The following is an 18,231-nucleotide window of genomic DNA, read 5'->3' as shown; positions in this document are numbered from 1 at the left end:
GATAAAGCTAAATGAAGTGGAACCTCCAATGTCAGCTGCAGCTTTACTGACCCAGCAGAAATCTTTCTAGAACAGTCAAGGGTTTTTTAAAACTGACTGAGGATAAAGTAAACTTACACATCTCTGTCTAGGCATCACGTTGCATTCATGGTCCTTGTGCCAGACCTAGGAGAAGACAGAAAATACTGAAATTCAGACTGAGTTTCAGTGCTTCCTTTGAACACCAACTTCATTTTTTTGTTTGTTTTCATACAAACGTCCTGTAAATTAAAGTTCTGTAACTTTTATGACCACTTTTAAACCAGATTCATGCTTCATCAAAAAACTGGTTTCACTCCCTTTTCCATGTAAGTCATGGTTACAAAAGAAATGTAAACAACAGAAGTACAGATGTATTCAGTATTCCTGCGTACTGTCTTTGTAACTGGAAGTATTTGGCACTTAAATATTGTAACATTAATAGAAGATAATTAAAATCAGAAGTTTGATCATCTTTTATCATGTTGGCTTCATAAATTACACAAAATCTTTCATATCTTGGCACATCATGCTGTTTTTTTCTCTTGAACATTGCATCCATGCATCGTGATTAAAACATTTACCACAGATAAGTAACAAAAGATATGCAAGTTTCTCAGTGCCATCCGGGTATCAGATCTCCCCTTCTCCAGGAGCAGGATGCAGTTACACTGACTTGTACTCACAGGCATGCAACATGCTGATTTGCACCTGTACACCACACTAAGTCACTGAAGCATTAGCAGTCTGAGCTGACTCTCACGTACCTCTCTAGAATCAAGATATCCGGCTCCTTCATCACCTCCACCCCAACACCAGGCACAGTTCAGCATGCAAGAACATTCACTGTGTGAGCTTTGTCTGGGGAATAACACAACAGTCATATCTAAATCACACCTAGAAACCAGGGTCTAAGGAGCAGAGAGTGAAGCATTGTGTGGGAGGGTAGTCCACAGAGCTTTAAAATAACACCGCGTTCAGCAAAACAAGTTGTCGTTGAGTCTGGAGCAGGTACCTGTAGACAAGGTTTATGCAACTTTGGAAGCACACTGAAGCACAACAGTCACAGGAGTGGGGGTGGTGGAGCTTGCCCTTCAGTTTTGCATTGGGGAAAATTTCAAAAGATGATGCCCATGAAGTCCCATGAATAATGGTATGACAAGAGATCTGGCATCAGCCTGGTTTATATGAGTGAGGCAGAATCTTCTGGCCGGCTCTCCCTCAGCAGTGGTCCAAGAAAAGATTGTAACCAAAGAGAACCGGCACAGCACAAAACTTACCACACACTTCAACTAAAACAGTAATTTTTCTTTTCTGGTATCAAGGACATCAATGTCTTTAAAGACGTATCAGCATCTCACTGTAGGCCACTTTTTACCAATTAATAGCTCACCACATGCTGAACCAAGACAGGCACTCCATCTCAAGGAAAGCTGAATCAGCTGCATCATCCTACCCCGTTTTTATTCCAGTGTAATGAAGAACTATAACCTCGGGTCCCGTGGGCCCACTGAAGAGCACCAAAACCTGCCACATGCAGCACCATCACTGCCATAGTTCTTAAAAAACTGCACTGTGTAATTCTGAAAATACTTGAGCACAGTTCATGAGAACAATTATTGCCATGTAATCCTTTGAAACCTTCAAAAAAGCATGGCACATTTTTCAGAACATGCACGGACATTTAATAACATAAGAAGTATTCACGAAGTAGTCAAAGGAGACAGTTTTGTATGTTGCAAACATTTTAATGATTACTTTTAAGCTTACACATTGAGTGTATTTTTAAACTTCAAACTGCAACAAGTTAAATAAATGTTTATAATATACAAAGAAAATACAACCAATAGTAAAACTTGCTTTAAGTGTGCCTTGCACTAGGAACCAGTGTTTTTTAATAGCTTTATTGTTGAGCTGCACAAACACACTTAATGATTTGATCTTTATAGCAGGGCATTTAAGAAATCAAAATATATTCCCACTTAAAAGAAAAAAAGAGGTTGTGCACGATTATATGCAAAAACCCACTAAAATAGTCCAATAGTGCAGGCACCGTTAAAGAAGAAAAAGCTGGAGATGCCCATTAACTCTAAGTTTTAAGGAAGCAAGTTTCTGACCAGTTAGATTAAAGCCAGCAAAACAGGGATCAGTGATGGCAACCGTAGTGTACAAGGTATTAAATGACAAACTTTACACAAATACAGTTCGAAATTTCTATCAGTGAACACTGAAAATCTGATGATCTGTTCTGTGGAACAGTCAAACAGAACCACCTTAATTTCCAGTTGTGCAAGCCCTTGAAGCATCACACAGTGTTCTGTGCCAATTTCTTGCTGGCTGTGTAGTTACAAGGATTTACTTTGTCATTAGCAGCTAACAAACTTACTCCACATGTTCCTAAAGCCTCACAGGTGAAAAAAAAGGCAAGTCTCATCAGAGCACAGCGTGGAGATCATATTTTTTGCACACAAACACAAGAGGCTTCGCTAGTATCAAAAAACACTGTCTGGTGTCCTGTACTGCAGTCAGCGGCTCAGTTGAGATGGAAGCCTTTCTCCATAGTGGCAGCGAGCAGGCGCTCCCGCATTATCTCCTCTGAAGAGTACTCGGGCAGCTTTAGGTAATGCACACACGTATTCACAGATGGGTAACTTGCATCTGTAGCATCGACCTGAGGAAAAGAAAGACCATTTTTCACTGCAGTTCTTCACAGCGCTCGATATGGAAGTTAAAAGTTGTAAGGTCTCCTGATTCACGGCATTTACTGCATATATAACACCAGCTGTCAAGAAAGAGTAACATCAGGAAAGCTACAGACCAGTTGTGAATACATTTACTTTATATGTACATTAATTCTTTTATATTCAAACATGAAGTCAGAGAACAGACCTGAGATTAGTGCTGAAAGCTCAGCACAATGTCAAGTTAAATATGAAGAGGGGAAAAAAAAAAAAAAAAAAGAGTGCTATTTCCTTTTGTAGCAACCATTACAACCACTGCAACCACTACAACCACTACACCAAAGAGCCACAGCCGTCATTGGAAGCAGCCTGCCGAAGCCATACCTTGCGTACAACAGTGAGCCGGGGGTGGAGGTTTGCCAGCCCTCCTGGTGGAAGTGTTGAGCAACCAGTGGTGAACTGGAGAAAAGCCTTCCTTTCATCCGAAGACATACCACACAAGACTCTCACAAATCGCAGGAACCCAGGGCTTAAAATAAATTAAAATTATTAAAATAGTTACAATAGGATTACAAGAGAGTGGGGTTTTTTCTATTTCCCTTGAGACAGTACAGTTACAATCTTTATTCATGTCTCAGCAGTCATGGTAAAATTCTAGAGCCTGTTCAGTATTGAATGAAGAATAAAACATCTTACATTTGTTTTTTTTAACCCATAAAGATACGTCTTTAATCTCCTCACTAAGTATTATACAGAAAAATACAGGTCAATAAGAACTTTTCTCCATACTTATCTTGGAGTGTTATTCAGATACCTTGCATATGAATGGCTAGAGAAGTAGACGGAGCTCAAACTTATTCTATGAGAAGAATCCAACTGACTATAATCCTAAAACCTTTTCTGTACCACTTCTGCAGTATAAAGTCACTTCAATTTATACATGATTTCATTTCTACCCTGTTAAAGACCCTCATAGTAAAAAATAGGAAGAATGTAGCAGACTGCAGTAGATCTTCAAGGAATCCTGCAGATACCACTGCTTTCATCCATACCAGCCCAGGGAATGAGGGGGAGGAGAGGGCATGAAGAAAGCACAGCCTGCCAAAACACAGCCTCAGGTATCAGGAACTGTCATCTCGGCTGCATCTCTGCATGCAGGGCAGGGCCCATAGAAGAATCGCTCCACCGAGCACCTTAAACTGATCAGGATCCTTCAGCACACTCAAACTAACACAGTTCCAGAAGTAACTTGTATGTTATTGCTACCAAATATGACAAACAGCAAAAACGCAAACCCAACAAACCCCAAAACATTGAGACCACCTCCTGACTGCCAGTCACCAGTATATTTGTTCCCTGCAAAAAGCATTCTCTCTTTTCACTACACATGAAGAGAAAAAAAAAAGAATGAGACAAGTCACAACTACACGCAACTGAACAGAAAACCTAACCACCACCAAAAGGAAAAACTCTGAAAGGTGAGTTTTAATAGCCTGTATCAGTTAGCTGCAATTCCATTCCCACTAGTTGGTTCCCATTTTAATATTTTAAGTTTATTTATCCTCTCTCATCACAAACACACCAAGTACCTTCTCACCTACCCGTTATAACATACATGGTTATTTCATGTAGTTTTAGACAAACACTTGCCTTCGGTGACCACTAATCCCATCCAATTTGGTGCCTCCATCTAATGACCATTCTGGACATTTTGTCATTTAAGAAATCTTTCAGCTACTATTTTAAAATCACTCAGAATGCAAGTACCTGTCTCGTGTATATCCCAGTTTAGGTTCAGTATAATTGATGATATCCTCGGCTGCCCACGAAGGCGACTGATTTCCACAAAGAATCATCTGAACTTCTTCATGGCTGAAGGAACTCAGCTTCTCCATTGGAAAGACTCTATTGAAGCCATCTTTAATTTACACAAGATACAATTATAAGTGCAGGTCAAAAGAGTGTTTATAAAATAACGGCAACATTTCAATTGTATTTTAATCAAAGCAGAATCAATTGACAGTTACTTAAAGTTATCAGAAACTCTTCAAGATTAAAAATGGCATAACTAATGCAAAGGTGGTGTGAAATTAATAACTATTACATTCTTAATTTAAAAGCTTGTTTTCATAAGCCATTCTATGCCACCACTTTAACCAGCATACCCTCAACACCAATTAGTCCACCTCTACCTGCATATATATTCTGTCATGTTTAAAATTACCTCTGAAGGCCTCCATCTGTTTCTGTATACCAGTGTGCATGCAGAAGTCAAACATGAGATCTACGTATTCCTCCGCATTGTCCATCGTTACGGTCTGCAAAGACAACATAAATACTGTAACGATTCAGTCTGTATCAGAGTTACTGCTAAGGCAGCAGAAATGTAACTGCTGTTTAAACTGTAAAGGTAGGTGGTTTCCTTACCTCATCTTCGCCACCTGGCTTGAGATCCACAGCTGTAAACCCATACACTTTAGACGAAGGGCAAAACTGAAAATTTAGCCTTTAAAATACAAAGACAGTTACTAATTGCAAACAAGTCTGCTACTGCTTTTGCAAATACACCAGATTTATAAACTGTACCCCACGCACCCAAAAGCATGGATCATTTTGTATGTACATGAACACTGGTACCACAGTACAGAACTACAATTGGTAATGGACTACACAGATAATACACATCTCAAACCTATGCTATGCAAATCCATACACTCAGCCACTATTTATTTGTTTTTAGTAACCATTGAAAATGTCATAGAGTTTGATCTCCTTAAGTTAGCCACTTCAAACCTACTCAAGCTGTTTAACTCGGTTCACAAACTCAAATCCTTTTCATGAAGTTCCAGCACTAACAGCTACAGAGCCACTTAACGTTATCAGGCATGAAGGCCTCTCCGTGGTGCTATTCGCTCGCTCTCTGTAACCAGCCATGCTAGAGCCTGCACCGTCATAAGCAATTACTGAACTCTGACCGTGCAACCTTTGTGGCACAACATGGTTTTAACTAACAATTAATATTAATGGTAGAAAAACTACTGCTGTTTCAAAAGAAATAATTTAAAACTATAAAAGATGACATCCTGACACGTTTACACAGGTATGAGCTCTTTTATGTCTTTAACATTTGCTAAAAGTTAGCACGTGTTCTGTTTAACACGGATTCAAACACAATCTGAAATGTCAATCTGTCCTCTTTAAAAGCTCTCCAAAAAACTTGATCAATTTAAACAGTTACCATAGCAAAGCAATTACCAATTCACACTTGTCTAAAGGTCTTTACAAGTATTTCAGCGCTTCAAGAGTCACGTGGTATTGCAGTGCAGCCACACTGAAGTTTCAGCATTCGGAAACTGAGCAAGCAAGAAAATCGTCAAACTAAGGAACAAGAATGTAGCTACAGATGGCAAACTGGATCTTGCTGCATCTCTAATGACTTCCCCTTGCAACGAGACTATTTATAATGAAGATATCTTCATCTCTAATTATACGTGTTGACATTTGTCTCCAACACAACACTTTGCATATTTTAAGTAAATATGAAAACTCTTACCCCAAATCCTCTATGCTAAGTGGAGGCCCTGAACCTGATGGATTCTTCAGCATTAATTCCTGTAGTTTTGTGTTCTTTTCGTCTTCTGACAGACTTTTGTTGCTTAAAATTTGACGCCTTTTAATTGCAAGGTCCTTAATTTCTTTTAGAAACCTAGCTCTATGTGGATTTACTAGTTCAAAGTCTTCCCATGTTAAAATTCCATTAAACCATGCAGGAGGTTTAGGTTTTGGTGGATCAAGAATAAATTCTGATTTGGAGTCTTCTTCCAGACTTCCTACTGACAGGGAATCGTGCCCTTCTTCCGTAGAAGCCTCCGACTGACTTTCAGTACAGTGCAAGTCTCTGTCACCCCGTGATTCATAGATCAACTTACTCATGTTACTCTTAATGTCCCCCATACACATGAGTTTAAAAAAAGGCTTAGAAATGGGTAAATCCACAAGTCTATTGTCCTGAATGCATTTAGCCAAGAAAATTCCAAGGAAATGAAAGAGTTTGGTTATTCTTTCAAGTTCATCACTATCTTGTGGGAATGGTGCTGTGAAGAGTCCACATGATCTCTGTACATAGTAGCCAGGGGGTTTCAATCCACCACCAATATCAACCTGATTTGAGAAAGAAAAAAAAGTTGACATTGTTAAAGGTGAATCTAATGATATATCTGTGCTGTTTAACTTATTACATTCTACTTCTCTGTTAAGAGAACAGGTAAGAAAGCAAGTTGCGGAGCAGAGTGGTCACTCTTGACCATGATGAGTGGCTGCTCAGTGACCACGCGTTCTTCCCTTCCTGGATATCTAGCTCAATTTTCTTTTACCCAAGAACTCAGTTGAAAATGGAAATTGAAATATACCTGACGAGACTCATCATCTGGAAAATCGTCATCACAAAGCCAAGCTCCCAAATCTGTCCTCTGAAATTCTGCTGCCACCAGTGCGTAAAATTCCAAGGTAGGACCCAGGCCTGTTCCTTCCTCCCCTAAAAACTCAACCTATGAAAACATAAGGAATGTTAATAATAAAAGAAAATCCTAGCGAAACATTCAGTGCTGGTTATGGAACAGGATAGTCAATATCCCGGCCAGTACATTAGCAAGAGCTATCTAACCTCGCTCTAGGCAGATATGCTTTACCTCTAGAACAGATTTTCTGTCTGCATGAATCTGCATGACATTTTCTGCCCATTCCATCAAGGATTCACCTCGCGGAACTTTCACTCTTTCATGTTTGAGGCGTCCAACTCTGAATTCTCCCGGATCATCACGTCGCACTGTGCTCGTGGTCCTTGTCCGTTCAACAGTGGCTTCACGTCTGTTCTGCAGCCACACAATTGCTCTGAAAAAACAAAACAAAACAAAAACCAGTTGTTTAAAACTTTGTCTACCAGCATGAAAACTTGAAAGCAGTCACTAAGAAAACGTTACCTTGTTAGGTACTAATTACCGCCTCCTAATTTTTTTAAAGTTATATACCAAAGTATTTCTCAGAAATGTTTGAAATTCTCAAATATGGGCTGCTTCGTATGTTATGAGTTTAGAAAACTAATTTATTTTTAATTACTATGAAGGACAGCCATAACTTCTGATGTAATAGACAGCACCAGTGAAAACATACAACTCTTGACCTGAATGACTGTAGTTTTCAAATTACACTGGAACGAACAGAGGCAGCATTTACAGCTGCTCAAAACCATTTATAGGCACTTATTACAACTTCCATTATAAACTGCAAGGCAGTTGTGCATCACCCCACTGACACTGACCGAGTTTTACAGCAAGATTTGCTTACTTACACACTTCTTAAAGACACACAGAACCAAAGCTGAAGTGCAGTCACACATACAGACCCACAGCAGTGAAGGAAGAACAGCCACTCTAACTGCAGTACTTACATCAAGTCAAAGCTTTGAGTTCTTTTATGTATTGTCATCGATGCAGCAATAAACTATCTACAAAGCTGCCATCTGTTGGTTGTTTAGCAAGCACGGACAAGTGTCACGACAGACATGGACAGAGTGTGTACATGCTCAAGCGTGTGTACACACAGAATTCATACAGAGTATCTGAGTTTCAAGAACTGTTTCTAGTAATTTAAGAGCTTAAGAGAGCTCTTTACTTACCAAGTAAATACCATGCAATGTCTCCTGAGGGATCTCTTTAAAACACAGTTTTTCTAAAACATTATCCTTTTTCAAAACAAAAACAAAACAGAAAACCAGCACACGGTCCAGTTTTCTGGACAATTTTCCCACAGAAGTTCAGTTTTCCTCTATTAATAAGATTTAAACTGATGTCTTGCAAGACAGTACCTTTTCTTCTCTTCCTTTCTCTTTCTTTTTAAATGCCCCATTTGACATTCTTCATGAGGCATTTCTACTGCATATTAGACACAACAGTGATTTCTGCAACTCACTGTCTACAACTTTCTTCCTCTTTGGAAAACAAAGAAAGAAAGAAAAACCAGCCAAGAAAACCCATGAGAATTAATTATTCTTCTCATTACATAAAAGTAAGCAGGCAAAAAGTTTTACTCTGTATACATACTCTCAAGGTAATCACTGCTGCAAAATATTAAGAATTCCCAGGCAATGCAGCACTTCAGAGGGCACCCTTAAATGTTTTAGCATCTGGTTTTGCTACATTTTCATTATGCAGCTAATACGAACCTTCGAAATACAACCTTTTTGTTAGATTCTATTTTGTTAAGACTTCAGTGAATTAAAAATAACTGAATTAAAACAATTGATCACTGAACCACTGTAGAAACTACAAAAAGGAAAGATAAGTGCTTTGGTGTATGTTTTCAAAAAACATTTAATTCATATTTATGTTTTCTATTTTGTTTCTTGCTCCTTTCTGCAATGAGCTGCAACTCAGTCCAATTCCTGCCCGATAGGATAACCTGGCTAGAGGTACAAAAGCAAGTGTTCAGCTAAAGTTGAAAAATTACATTTCTTCAAAGAAATTTCCTGAAGAACGTCAAACAGAAGGCAGGCTACTCATCATAAACCCCTCACAGAGTCAACAAGAAATATTCAAAGTGTCCAAAAGCCTTCCTGAAGTTTTGCATTTTCTTCCCTTTTTTCTACTATCCAAAATGCTTTACATCTGGCAAGCAAAATCTCTCTTGTTCGGTTAAGGTCCTTCTGTGAATTAGCAATTACAAAACCTGTTATATTAAAAAACCAATTTTTGGTTACCTTGATGCTCCAAATGCTGTGCATGTGAAGTACAACTGTCTTGTTTCAAATGGAATCAAGAAAGGACACTTGCTTGTTAGCTGCTCACACCAGTCTGGCAAAGCTCCGCTTGCTAGTGCCAAGGGTTCCTGTCATTTAATGCAAGGGAATAAAATAAAATAAAGGGTTCCTAATATTAGACTCGGGTTGTCCCAGCAAGTTTGTAACTAAGTACATTGACACCCAATGTACCCAAGCACGGAGTTTTCACCTGTGCTTGAGCAAGTTTCTTCCTTCTCGGCAACTGTGATTTTTTTTTTCCCCATTTTAAATGCTATGAGCAAGAAGTGCCACTGAAGAGTGGATACAGGGTACTTTAGCACAAAGACACCGAGAGCTGTAGTCAATCTCTGAGATATGAACTACTCAAAGCGCTGTGGGGAAACCTGAGTATACAGTTACCCAGAGAGAATTACTTCTGAGTTTTGCCCAAAAGTGAGTAGATACTACCACCTCAGTTCCAGAAGACACAAAAGAAACTTGGTGGTAGTAAAGATGATTGCCACTGAAATATTACTATGGTCCCTTCTAAAATACAGTAGTAGTAGTAGTAGTAGTAGTAGTAGTAGTAGTAGTAGTAGTAATACTACAACCGGCAGAAATTATTGCTCAAAGATATTCAGGGCACCTGAACAGCCTTTAAAGAACATGAAAAACTGAACCTTTTTTTAAGGGAATAATTAAGGCTATGTAACTGTAATGAAAAAAAACAAACCAACCAACTCAAAAAGCACACAAGAGCTGAGCAAGTCAAAAATCTTCATAGTCTTTACATCTTTGTTAAAGTAAATGCAGTTCTACTGAAGAACTACATCTTAAAGTTTTCCTTTTAACACATCTAACTGACCTGGCAACCAATAATATGTTTTCTAAATGCTATTTTTGAAAGTTTTATTTGCTATGTATAAACAGTAAAATGTTTGTGAACCCTAACACAATTATTTGCCTTTGTTACAAGACCACCAGGCAGACATACACACACTACGTTGTAACATCAACGTGTGGTATAGGAGAAACCAATTATTCTTCATAACCAAAAGATACAGTTCTGTTACAACTTTCTTTCTTGGTATATTTTTATTCAGTTTAGTCTGTTCTCACAGTATTTACTAATCCAAAATATAAGGAAGTAAATATTGTATGAAACAATTCAAAGTCAGAATTGCACAAAAAGGTAGTAATTTAAAATAGTCAAAGAAAGAGTATAACAGAGTCATAAAATCATTACATATATGCATTATGCATCATACATTAATGTCATACCTCAATCTGTTGCAGAATCTTTGTAGTAATTTTTTTGCTTGTGAATTCATCTGGTGGGAAATTAAACTGAGGATGCTCATCTCCTTCTGAAAACAATAAAGAGAAAATTTTTCCTTTATTTTGTTTTCATGAAAACATTTGAGAAGCTCTGCTCGATAACCAACTCACCTTCTTGAGATGTTCGTGCTGTGTAAGGGTCACTGGCAACTATATACAAAATGCGAAGTAGCTGCAGAACATCTTCTACTCCACAGGAGTTCTGACCACTGCCAGCTTTGGCCTGAGGTTGTTCCTTCGCCAAACTAAGGATATCAGAATTTTGAAGAGCAGAAATGGCCCCTTGACTTAGTCCAGATTTTGATCCATTTTCACAAAAATCCTGTAAAAACACCAAACACCAAAACTGTTAAGAATGAAAAATGCATGCATTACTAACTTTTAAGACTGCACAATCCATAGTAATGATTTGAAAAATTAGAATAGTTACTGTGTTCAACCTCAACACTGAGTTAAATTATGGATGGTTCAAATCATGATTCAAATGCATTTTGACTATATTAAAGATATTAAAAAAAAAAGAGAAAGCAGCAAAAACTACACTTGATAGTGGCATGTGAACATTCCACTGTCCTATCCATGTCATATCCCTCCTCCACAAGAATCTTAAAAGCTGCAAAACAAAGCACACAGCCATTCATAATAAAGAAATCTGGATGCAGACATATACCTTGTACGCAGCTATGAGCTGGGAACAATTTCTGTTTTTCCTAATACTTTTATTAGTGCCGGTTAATTTCCAATGGCGCAGGAAAGCTGAGTCTGCATTCTTCTGCAGGTAGGTTATCAAGTCATTCTTTGGTAATTCGTCAGTGCCAAGGTACTGCTCCACATGCTCTACTGACCAGCAACCCTACAACAGGAACCACCAAATGTTGGCTTTTCCTGATTGTAAAGTCTTGAAGATTTCACATGCATTACATACTGTCTTTTTCAAAGGAGCATGCATTTACAAATATACTCACTCATATCCTTTAAGTAATTGAAAACTGTTAGTTTTTTTAATCTAGCATTTCAAAACGGACATAAAAACCACACACAAAGGCACAGAAGTCTTACCATTTTTCCACTTTCTTTCTCTTTATCAGAATCCTTCATTTCTCTGTACATGATTCTAGATATCAAAACAAAGAGTTAATATTTCATACTCATAGCACATCCTCTAAATTCTGAGCTTATATATTGACTTGGTAGACACCAATGACATTTAGATAACATGATGTAAACAGCAACAGCAGCTGCTCTTTGCTGCACAGAACACCTGGAATACTCTGCTGCAGCAAAGTTCTTGAATTCATATTTAATTTTCATTATATCGATATTTATCTTGAAAAGTATTTATGTTTCCTTAAGTGAGGTTTGAGTAATCCAACAACCTTCATTGCGCAAATTCCCCAAATGAGCTTCAGATTCTTCACTACACAGGCACAAACTCCTTGAAATTTTGAAGTCCTACGGTAGTTTGCTCTGTGTTCACTTAGGAGATACGCACATTTACAACTATTTCTCTTGCTTTCTAACTAGAAAATAGTTCTGCTACAGCACACAATTTTTGACACAAGGCAACTAGAAAACAGCTACAACATACAAGCACTGCTGAAATCAGAAATACAAAGTTAAAAAAATGCAACCACCTTATTGCAGTTCTTGCTTTTATACAGATTAGTTTTCTAGCATGACAGAAGTTACATTGGTGTAGCAAATGGAAAACGCACACAATCATATAGTCTTACAATTTCTGTCTATTACTATAAAGCCATTAAGGTAAAATTAGGCTAGAGAGAAGAGTTGAGGTAGGAAGGTACCTCTGGAAATATAGTCCAATACCTCTGCTCAATGTTACTGTGAAATGGCATTCCCTGTATTTCAATTTGAGCCATTTTCTTCTTGTCCTTTCACTTGTCACATCAGTCTATGCTCTGTCTTCCCTACTTATTCCCATCACATATTTATACCCATTGGCAAGATCCCACAAGCCTTTTTTTCTCCAGGCTAGACAGTACCAGATCTCTCAGACTCTCTTTGCATGTGTACATTTCATTAATGTAGATGTTAAACAGCACTGGACCCAGGATTGACCCCTGGGGTACACCAGCTGGCCTCCAGTTGGACTTCATACTAATGATCACAACCACCTAAGCCTGGCAGTGCAGGCAGTTTTCAGACACTATTTTATTAGTCCATATTTTATTAGTTTGTCAGTGAGGAAGAAAGTGGAGGCAAGTAACATCTGCTGCTTTCTCCTCGTTCATTGAGCAAGTCATCTTATCACAGAAGGCTATCAGGTTGGTTTAAGTGTGATCTCCTCTTCATAAATCCATGCCACATACTTCCGATCACTTTCTTGTCCCTCATCATTTGAAAATGGTTTCCGGGACTATTTTCATCACCTTTCCAGGGATGAAGGAGAGGGTGACCAGCCTGCAGTTACCTAAGTCTTTCTTGTCCTTCTGGGGAATAGGAGCAATGCTTTCCTCCAGTCCTCAGAAACATCTCCCAGTCACCATGACCTTTCAAAGACAACCAAGAGCGGCCAGCTCCTGTGGCTGCACACCATTGGGTCCCATGAACTTGTATGTCCTGGTTTTTTAAGTGTTCCTTAATCTTTTGCCCTTCACATCCCTCACCAGATTCAACTCCATACCTGCACGCTGGGACAATGTCTCTATATTCCTCCTGGGTCACCTGACCCTGCTTCCACCTCTTGCATGTCTTTTTTTAATATTTATAGTTCTGTGGGGAGTTTCTTGTTCATCCATGTACGTTTGCCTGACTGCCCACACATTGGGATGGATTGTTCTTGAGTCTGGAGGAAGTGATCCTTGAAAAATCAATCAAACCTCCTTGACCTCTCTTCTCTCTAGCTCTATAAACCCATAGGATTCTTCCAAGCAGATCCCTAAACAGACCAAATTCTGCTCTCTTGATCAACTGCTTGACTTATGAAATATTAGCAAGTCACAGTTAAGCATCAGAGGTTATCACTTTTTTGTTGTTGTTTTGTAGTCATAGCTTTAGCTTTAAACCACTAAGAACATCCTGACATAAATGCAAGAAAAAAATAATTCAAGCATTGCTTCCTACAGCAAAGGAAGAAAAAATTAACAGTGTTTCACACTCATTTCCTAATCAGTCACAGAATAACAAACTTGTGAGCTTACGTGTATGTTGGCTCCCAAATACGTCTAAGTTTGTCAGATTTCACATTGCCATTACAGGAAAGCTGTAACAATTTCTGTACATAGTAAAAGATGGTAGATCGGAAGTTTGTTAGGGGCAGTTCTACTTCTCGAGTTGTTCCGAGACCCGAAACTTTCAAGGTAAGTGCTAAACGTGGCGAAGGCATGCACTCGACCTCTTCCAAGAGTTCTGAATGAGGTGTACCTGCACGTGGGAAAATCGTTTGAGAAGCCATTAACACAAAATATATAACACATGACAAGCTGTATTCAACATTAATAAAGTGGCCCAATAAGGAAGTGTGGAGACTTCCTGCACACATGCCAAAGAGATGACAATGAGTTGTAACTATGGACTGTATCTAAGGGCTATAACTACAGCACTTCATGTGAGTAAAGCTAATGGGAAAATCCCTATTGATCCTTATGTCTTGACAACATCCCCTTGAATATTATCACAGCACATGTTTTTTTTTTCATACGCAGTATGAAAGTTCTTCAAAATCAACAGCAGCTCATTTCCACATAAACTAAGCCTATGTATTCCTTTCTGTAATGAACATTGACTATTCCCACACTGCTAAACAAGAACGAACTAAGGAGCATGATCAGGAGCTATGCTGCTGGTCATACAGACTGCTCAGTTACTGTATTAGCTTTTCCCTTGCCTCTGCTTTGGACTGTTTCAACAAGCCCTCTCCAATCAAAGTTACTCCGGGTAGCTCAACACACAGATTATTTGCTGTAGGTGGGACTACACATAGCAAGAGATTTATCACTAATCCGAGTCAAATTCAGAAGTACACTTATTTCACACAGCACTTAATACATTTTTGCCTCAGTAATGCTTGGACCTGCAGAGGCAGATGAAACTCTCATTCAAAAAGAGAAAAGCCACACCACCACAAAAGCATGTTGTACTGGTTAATAGTGATAGGATTCCCAAAGCCCAGCGAAGCCAGATCAAATGTTACAAACATCTTGTCAACATACCTGGTGGGGGGATTTCTAGGTCAGTTGTCTGTTGAACATTGGTACGACCAGGTCTTGGGTCAAAAGCAGGAACCAGAGCAGAAAACTGCCGTTTCAATACATAATCATCATCCCATGTTCTTCTACGGCCTCCTTTGGTTTCATACTCCTCTTCTTCCTGAAAAAAGTAGTTGTTTTTTTAGATTCTGCTACAACGAATAATTTGATTAAAAATTTAAAGTCAGTTAGCGAACACAACAGTCATGTAAACCAAACTTGACACAATGATATCAAAGCTTGCACGTAACAGTATTAGTTCCATTTACTTGGTCAAGCAGCAATCAAAGCCACAGACGTACAGAAATCAACACAAATGGGCTAACCCTACAACAGGCATATTTCCAGAAATTGTAAAGAAACTGGAAACTGGAACTTTCCATGAACCACCAGAACATAGGAAACTACAGAGTACTGTAAACCAGCGAGCTTGGTGTAGGTGTTTTGTGTACTCCACGGAATATCAAAGATTCAAATAAATTAATGGTGCCAAAAGAAATACTTTTTTTCTGAAAACAAGAAGTATTTTTTGAAAGTGTATACATATATTGATATACAATGTACACGCACTTTACTGAGACATTAAATCCAATACCAGAACTATTACGGTGGGAAGAAATCTGATTTTCAATAAGCTTTAGCAAGTATTAATTGCTTATGACGTTTCTACAACAAGCTTTTAATCTGTTTAACTCCTCATTGAGAAGAACTACAAACTGTATCAGTCAGAACAGGACTGGAACCCAAGAAAAAATTATTTTCCAGATACAATTCTTGCTATATAGGCTTAAGTAAAGACTAATTTAGCTATTTCTGCTTCTTCCCACGAACAACAGTAGTAACTCCATTTAATAACCTCTCAAAAGTGATCGACAATCTACAAACTAAGGTTACTGCTTGCACTGTAAGTCCACCTAAGTAGTACTTGCTTTTCTATTTCTAACTCTGTATCTTTGTGCACAAGGTGGAAGAACAAAATATTTAGTAATGTTTTAGCAATGTTCTTGAGTTTCTATTAAAAGCATAATCACAGTATGTTAAAATGCTAAATATTTCTGTTCAAATGACTAAAAGTCTGCATACTAATTACAAGAGGAAATTTCTACGATTCCATAAAACAATATTTACATTTATGCAATACATTTAATTATCATTAGTGAAGTCTTATAGTTTTCCTCTTAGACTTTGCAATATCTATTCTGATCATTTCAATGGCAAAGACCAACCATTGTTCACATCACTAAAGAACTACATAAAAAGCCAGAACTCAGAGTAATATAGGTAAGACCCATGTGCTGGGTTTGGGTTTTTGTTTGTTTATTTTTAAGAGCTACTTCCTCTGGCATACTTAAATTATTAGTTTGTTTCACACAGCCCTACAGTTAAACACATCCCAGAACTGCATCGTTACAAAATTCAGCAGCTTACTCACAAAGTTACACCATTTCATCAGCCAGTGAACTTGTGATCCATCATTTCTACTGTTTGTCAACTTGTTCCCAGGCTGTTTTTAAGATGTTAATTCTGACTTAGGTCTCAGTGTGTGCTGGCACTCAAAACCAACTTTTCTCTAGAATAAACGCTGAAGGTGGTACAATACAATTTATATGCTCTATTAGCTGTCCCATCTAATGAGGCCTTGCAATTTTATCACACCCATTTGAATGCATGAGAAGGCAGCTTTCTTCATACTCAAAATGCATGCAAGAATGGGGAAAAGGGACAATGAACTGTCTCTGTAAAGTAGTATTCCGTTTGCAGGCCCCAAAATGCATAACATGATTTTAACTCTGGCATTTCATTTAGTCTGGATGGACAGGTACTCCAAACTAGCAGTCTAAAATCTAAATGTATTTGTTTAAATTACTGGAAAGATTATAGGAAAAAAAAAAATCGGAGACTTTTTAATGCATCTGTTAGTCAATGAAGAGAACATCTATGCTAACTATACTGTACCATAACTTCCTCATATTCTTGATCTTCTTGGTTATCATCTTCATTTTCATCATCTTCTTCATCTGGTTCAGGTAGATCCTCATCATCATCTAACTCTGCCAACAGAGTACTAGCTCGGCAGCTGTCAAGAAAATCTACAACACACATGTAGATATATATTCACATGGAGAACAAAAGCCAACAATAACTTTTAAAGCAAAATTACAAAAATTAGGGAACAGGAGCATTGGGAATAATGAAAAACAAATCTCAAATAAGAGAAAACTAAATATTGCTATGGGATAGTAAGATTAAAAGCTGCAATAAAAGCAGACACGTGACAAAGTCCAGGGGGTCTAGTCAACAGCATAACTAACAAAAGAAGCACTTAACATTTGTATAATTGAGTGATCACCAAGAGTGACCAGTTTCTCATCTGCTTATATCAAACATTTTATAATTACACTTGTTTTAAATTGCAAAAGATCATTAAAAATTGTACACAGATGTATACTGTCTGATTCTATGTCTAATTAATTTTAAAAACAAGTTAGTGATGCAATTTCCACTAACAATGTGTGGCTTAAACCTCAAATTACAACGTAAAGGACATTTAAAATAAAAATTTAAGAACTCTACTTTTAAAGATTCAATTGTTAATTAACTTCTGTAATAAGAAGCTGAAGATAAAGTTCAATTTCACCTACGTAGTACTAAGACTTAAAAACCAACCCCTCAAAACTAGAAAATAAGTTTACAGCAATCCAAGGTGGACTGGGACGAATTTTTGGACTTTGTACATTTTTCTATGCAGACAAAAACTATCCATGCCACCCACACACCCTGTGAATTGTTGCCAACGTTCCAACAAACTTTAAGGTAACTTTATTTGTCCAGTTGTTCAGAATATATTTTAAGTCTTGTCACCCATATCAAATATCAAATGAGACTTAATTAAAAAAATAACAGGAGATGGCATACACAGGTACGTTAACTGACTGCCTCCAAGTGGTTCAACTCCAATATCCAGTGAAATTACCAGGTATTTTTCAAGCAATTTCAATAAGCAAAAGACCAGAACACAATCTTAACCCAATCAAGTTTTAAACAAATCAAGTGTCTTTTCTTTCAAGAACATCTCACAATCCAATCAACTTTACATTCGGAAGTATTTCCCCACATTTAGCCCAGGTTTTTCTTGACTTCATTTCATTAACTTGATTCCAAGATATTATCAACTGAGTTAACCAAATTTTCTCTCTCAGTATTCATATCC

General features: G+C 37.8%; 1 protein-coding gene across 1 annotated transcript in view; it reads right to left on the bottom strand.

Moving 5' to 3' along the window:
* Positions 1-1,750: 1,750 nt before the first annotated feature.
* The window catches only part of HECTD1 (HECT domain containing E3 ubiquitin protein ligase 1), a gene marked incomplete at its 5' end in the record, with an annotated part of 39,129 nt that continues 22,648 nt past the window's right edge, over positions 1,751-18,231 (bottom strand). The window contains 16 exons of the mRNA XM_010179157.1: positions 1,751-2,689; positions 3,084-3,228; positions 4,467-4,617; positions 4,924-5,017; positions 5,127-5,205; positions 6,253-6,860; positions 7,109-7,246; positions 7,388-7,589; positions 9,454-9,581; positions 10,756-10,841; positions 10,924-11,134; positions 11,483-11,665; positions 11,872-11,926; positions 13,974-14,196; positions 14,985-15,141; positions 16,977-17,110. Of these exons, the coding sequence (XP_010177459.1) occupies positions 2,552-2,689; positions 3,084-3,228; positions 4,467-4,617; positions 4,924-5,017; positions 5,127-5,205; positions 6,253-6,860; positions 7,109-7,246; positions 7,388-7,589; positions 9,454-9,581; positions 10,756-10,841; positions 10,924-11,134; positions 11,483-11,665; positions 11,872-11,926; positions 13,974-14,196; positions 14,985-15,141; positions 16,977-17,110 (2,732 nt within the window). The remainder of the gene's footprint in view (positions 2,690-3,083; positions 3,229-4,466; positions 4,618-4,923; positions 5,018-5,126; positions 5,206-6,252; positions 6,861-7,108; positions 7,247-7,387; positions 7,590-9,453; positions 9,582-10,755; positions 10,842-10,923; positions 11,135-11,482; positions 11,666-11,871; positions 11,927-13,973; positions 14,197-14,984; positions 15,142-16,976; positions 17,111-18,231) is intronic.

This window comes from Mesitornis unicolor, unplaced genomic scaffold (assembly GCF_000695765.1).
Source record: "Mesitornis unicolor isolate BGI_N332 unplaced genomic scaffold, ASM69576v1 scaffold22392, whole genome shotgun sequence".
NCBI classification, from domain to species: domain Eukaryota; kingdom Metazoa; phylum Chordata; class Aves; order Mesitornithiformes; family Mesitornithidae; genus Mesitornis; species Mesitornis unicolor.
This window is presented reverse-complemented; position numbering and strand designations above follow the sequence as displayed.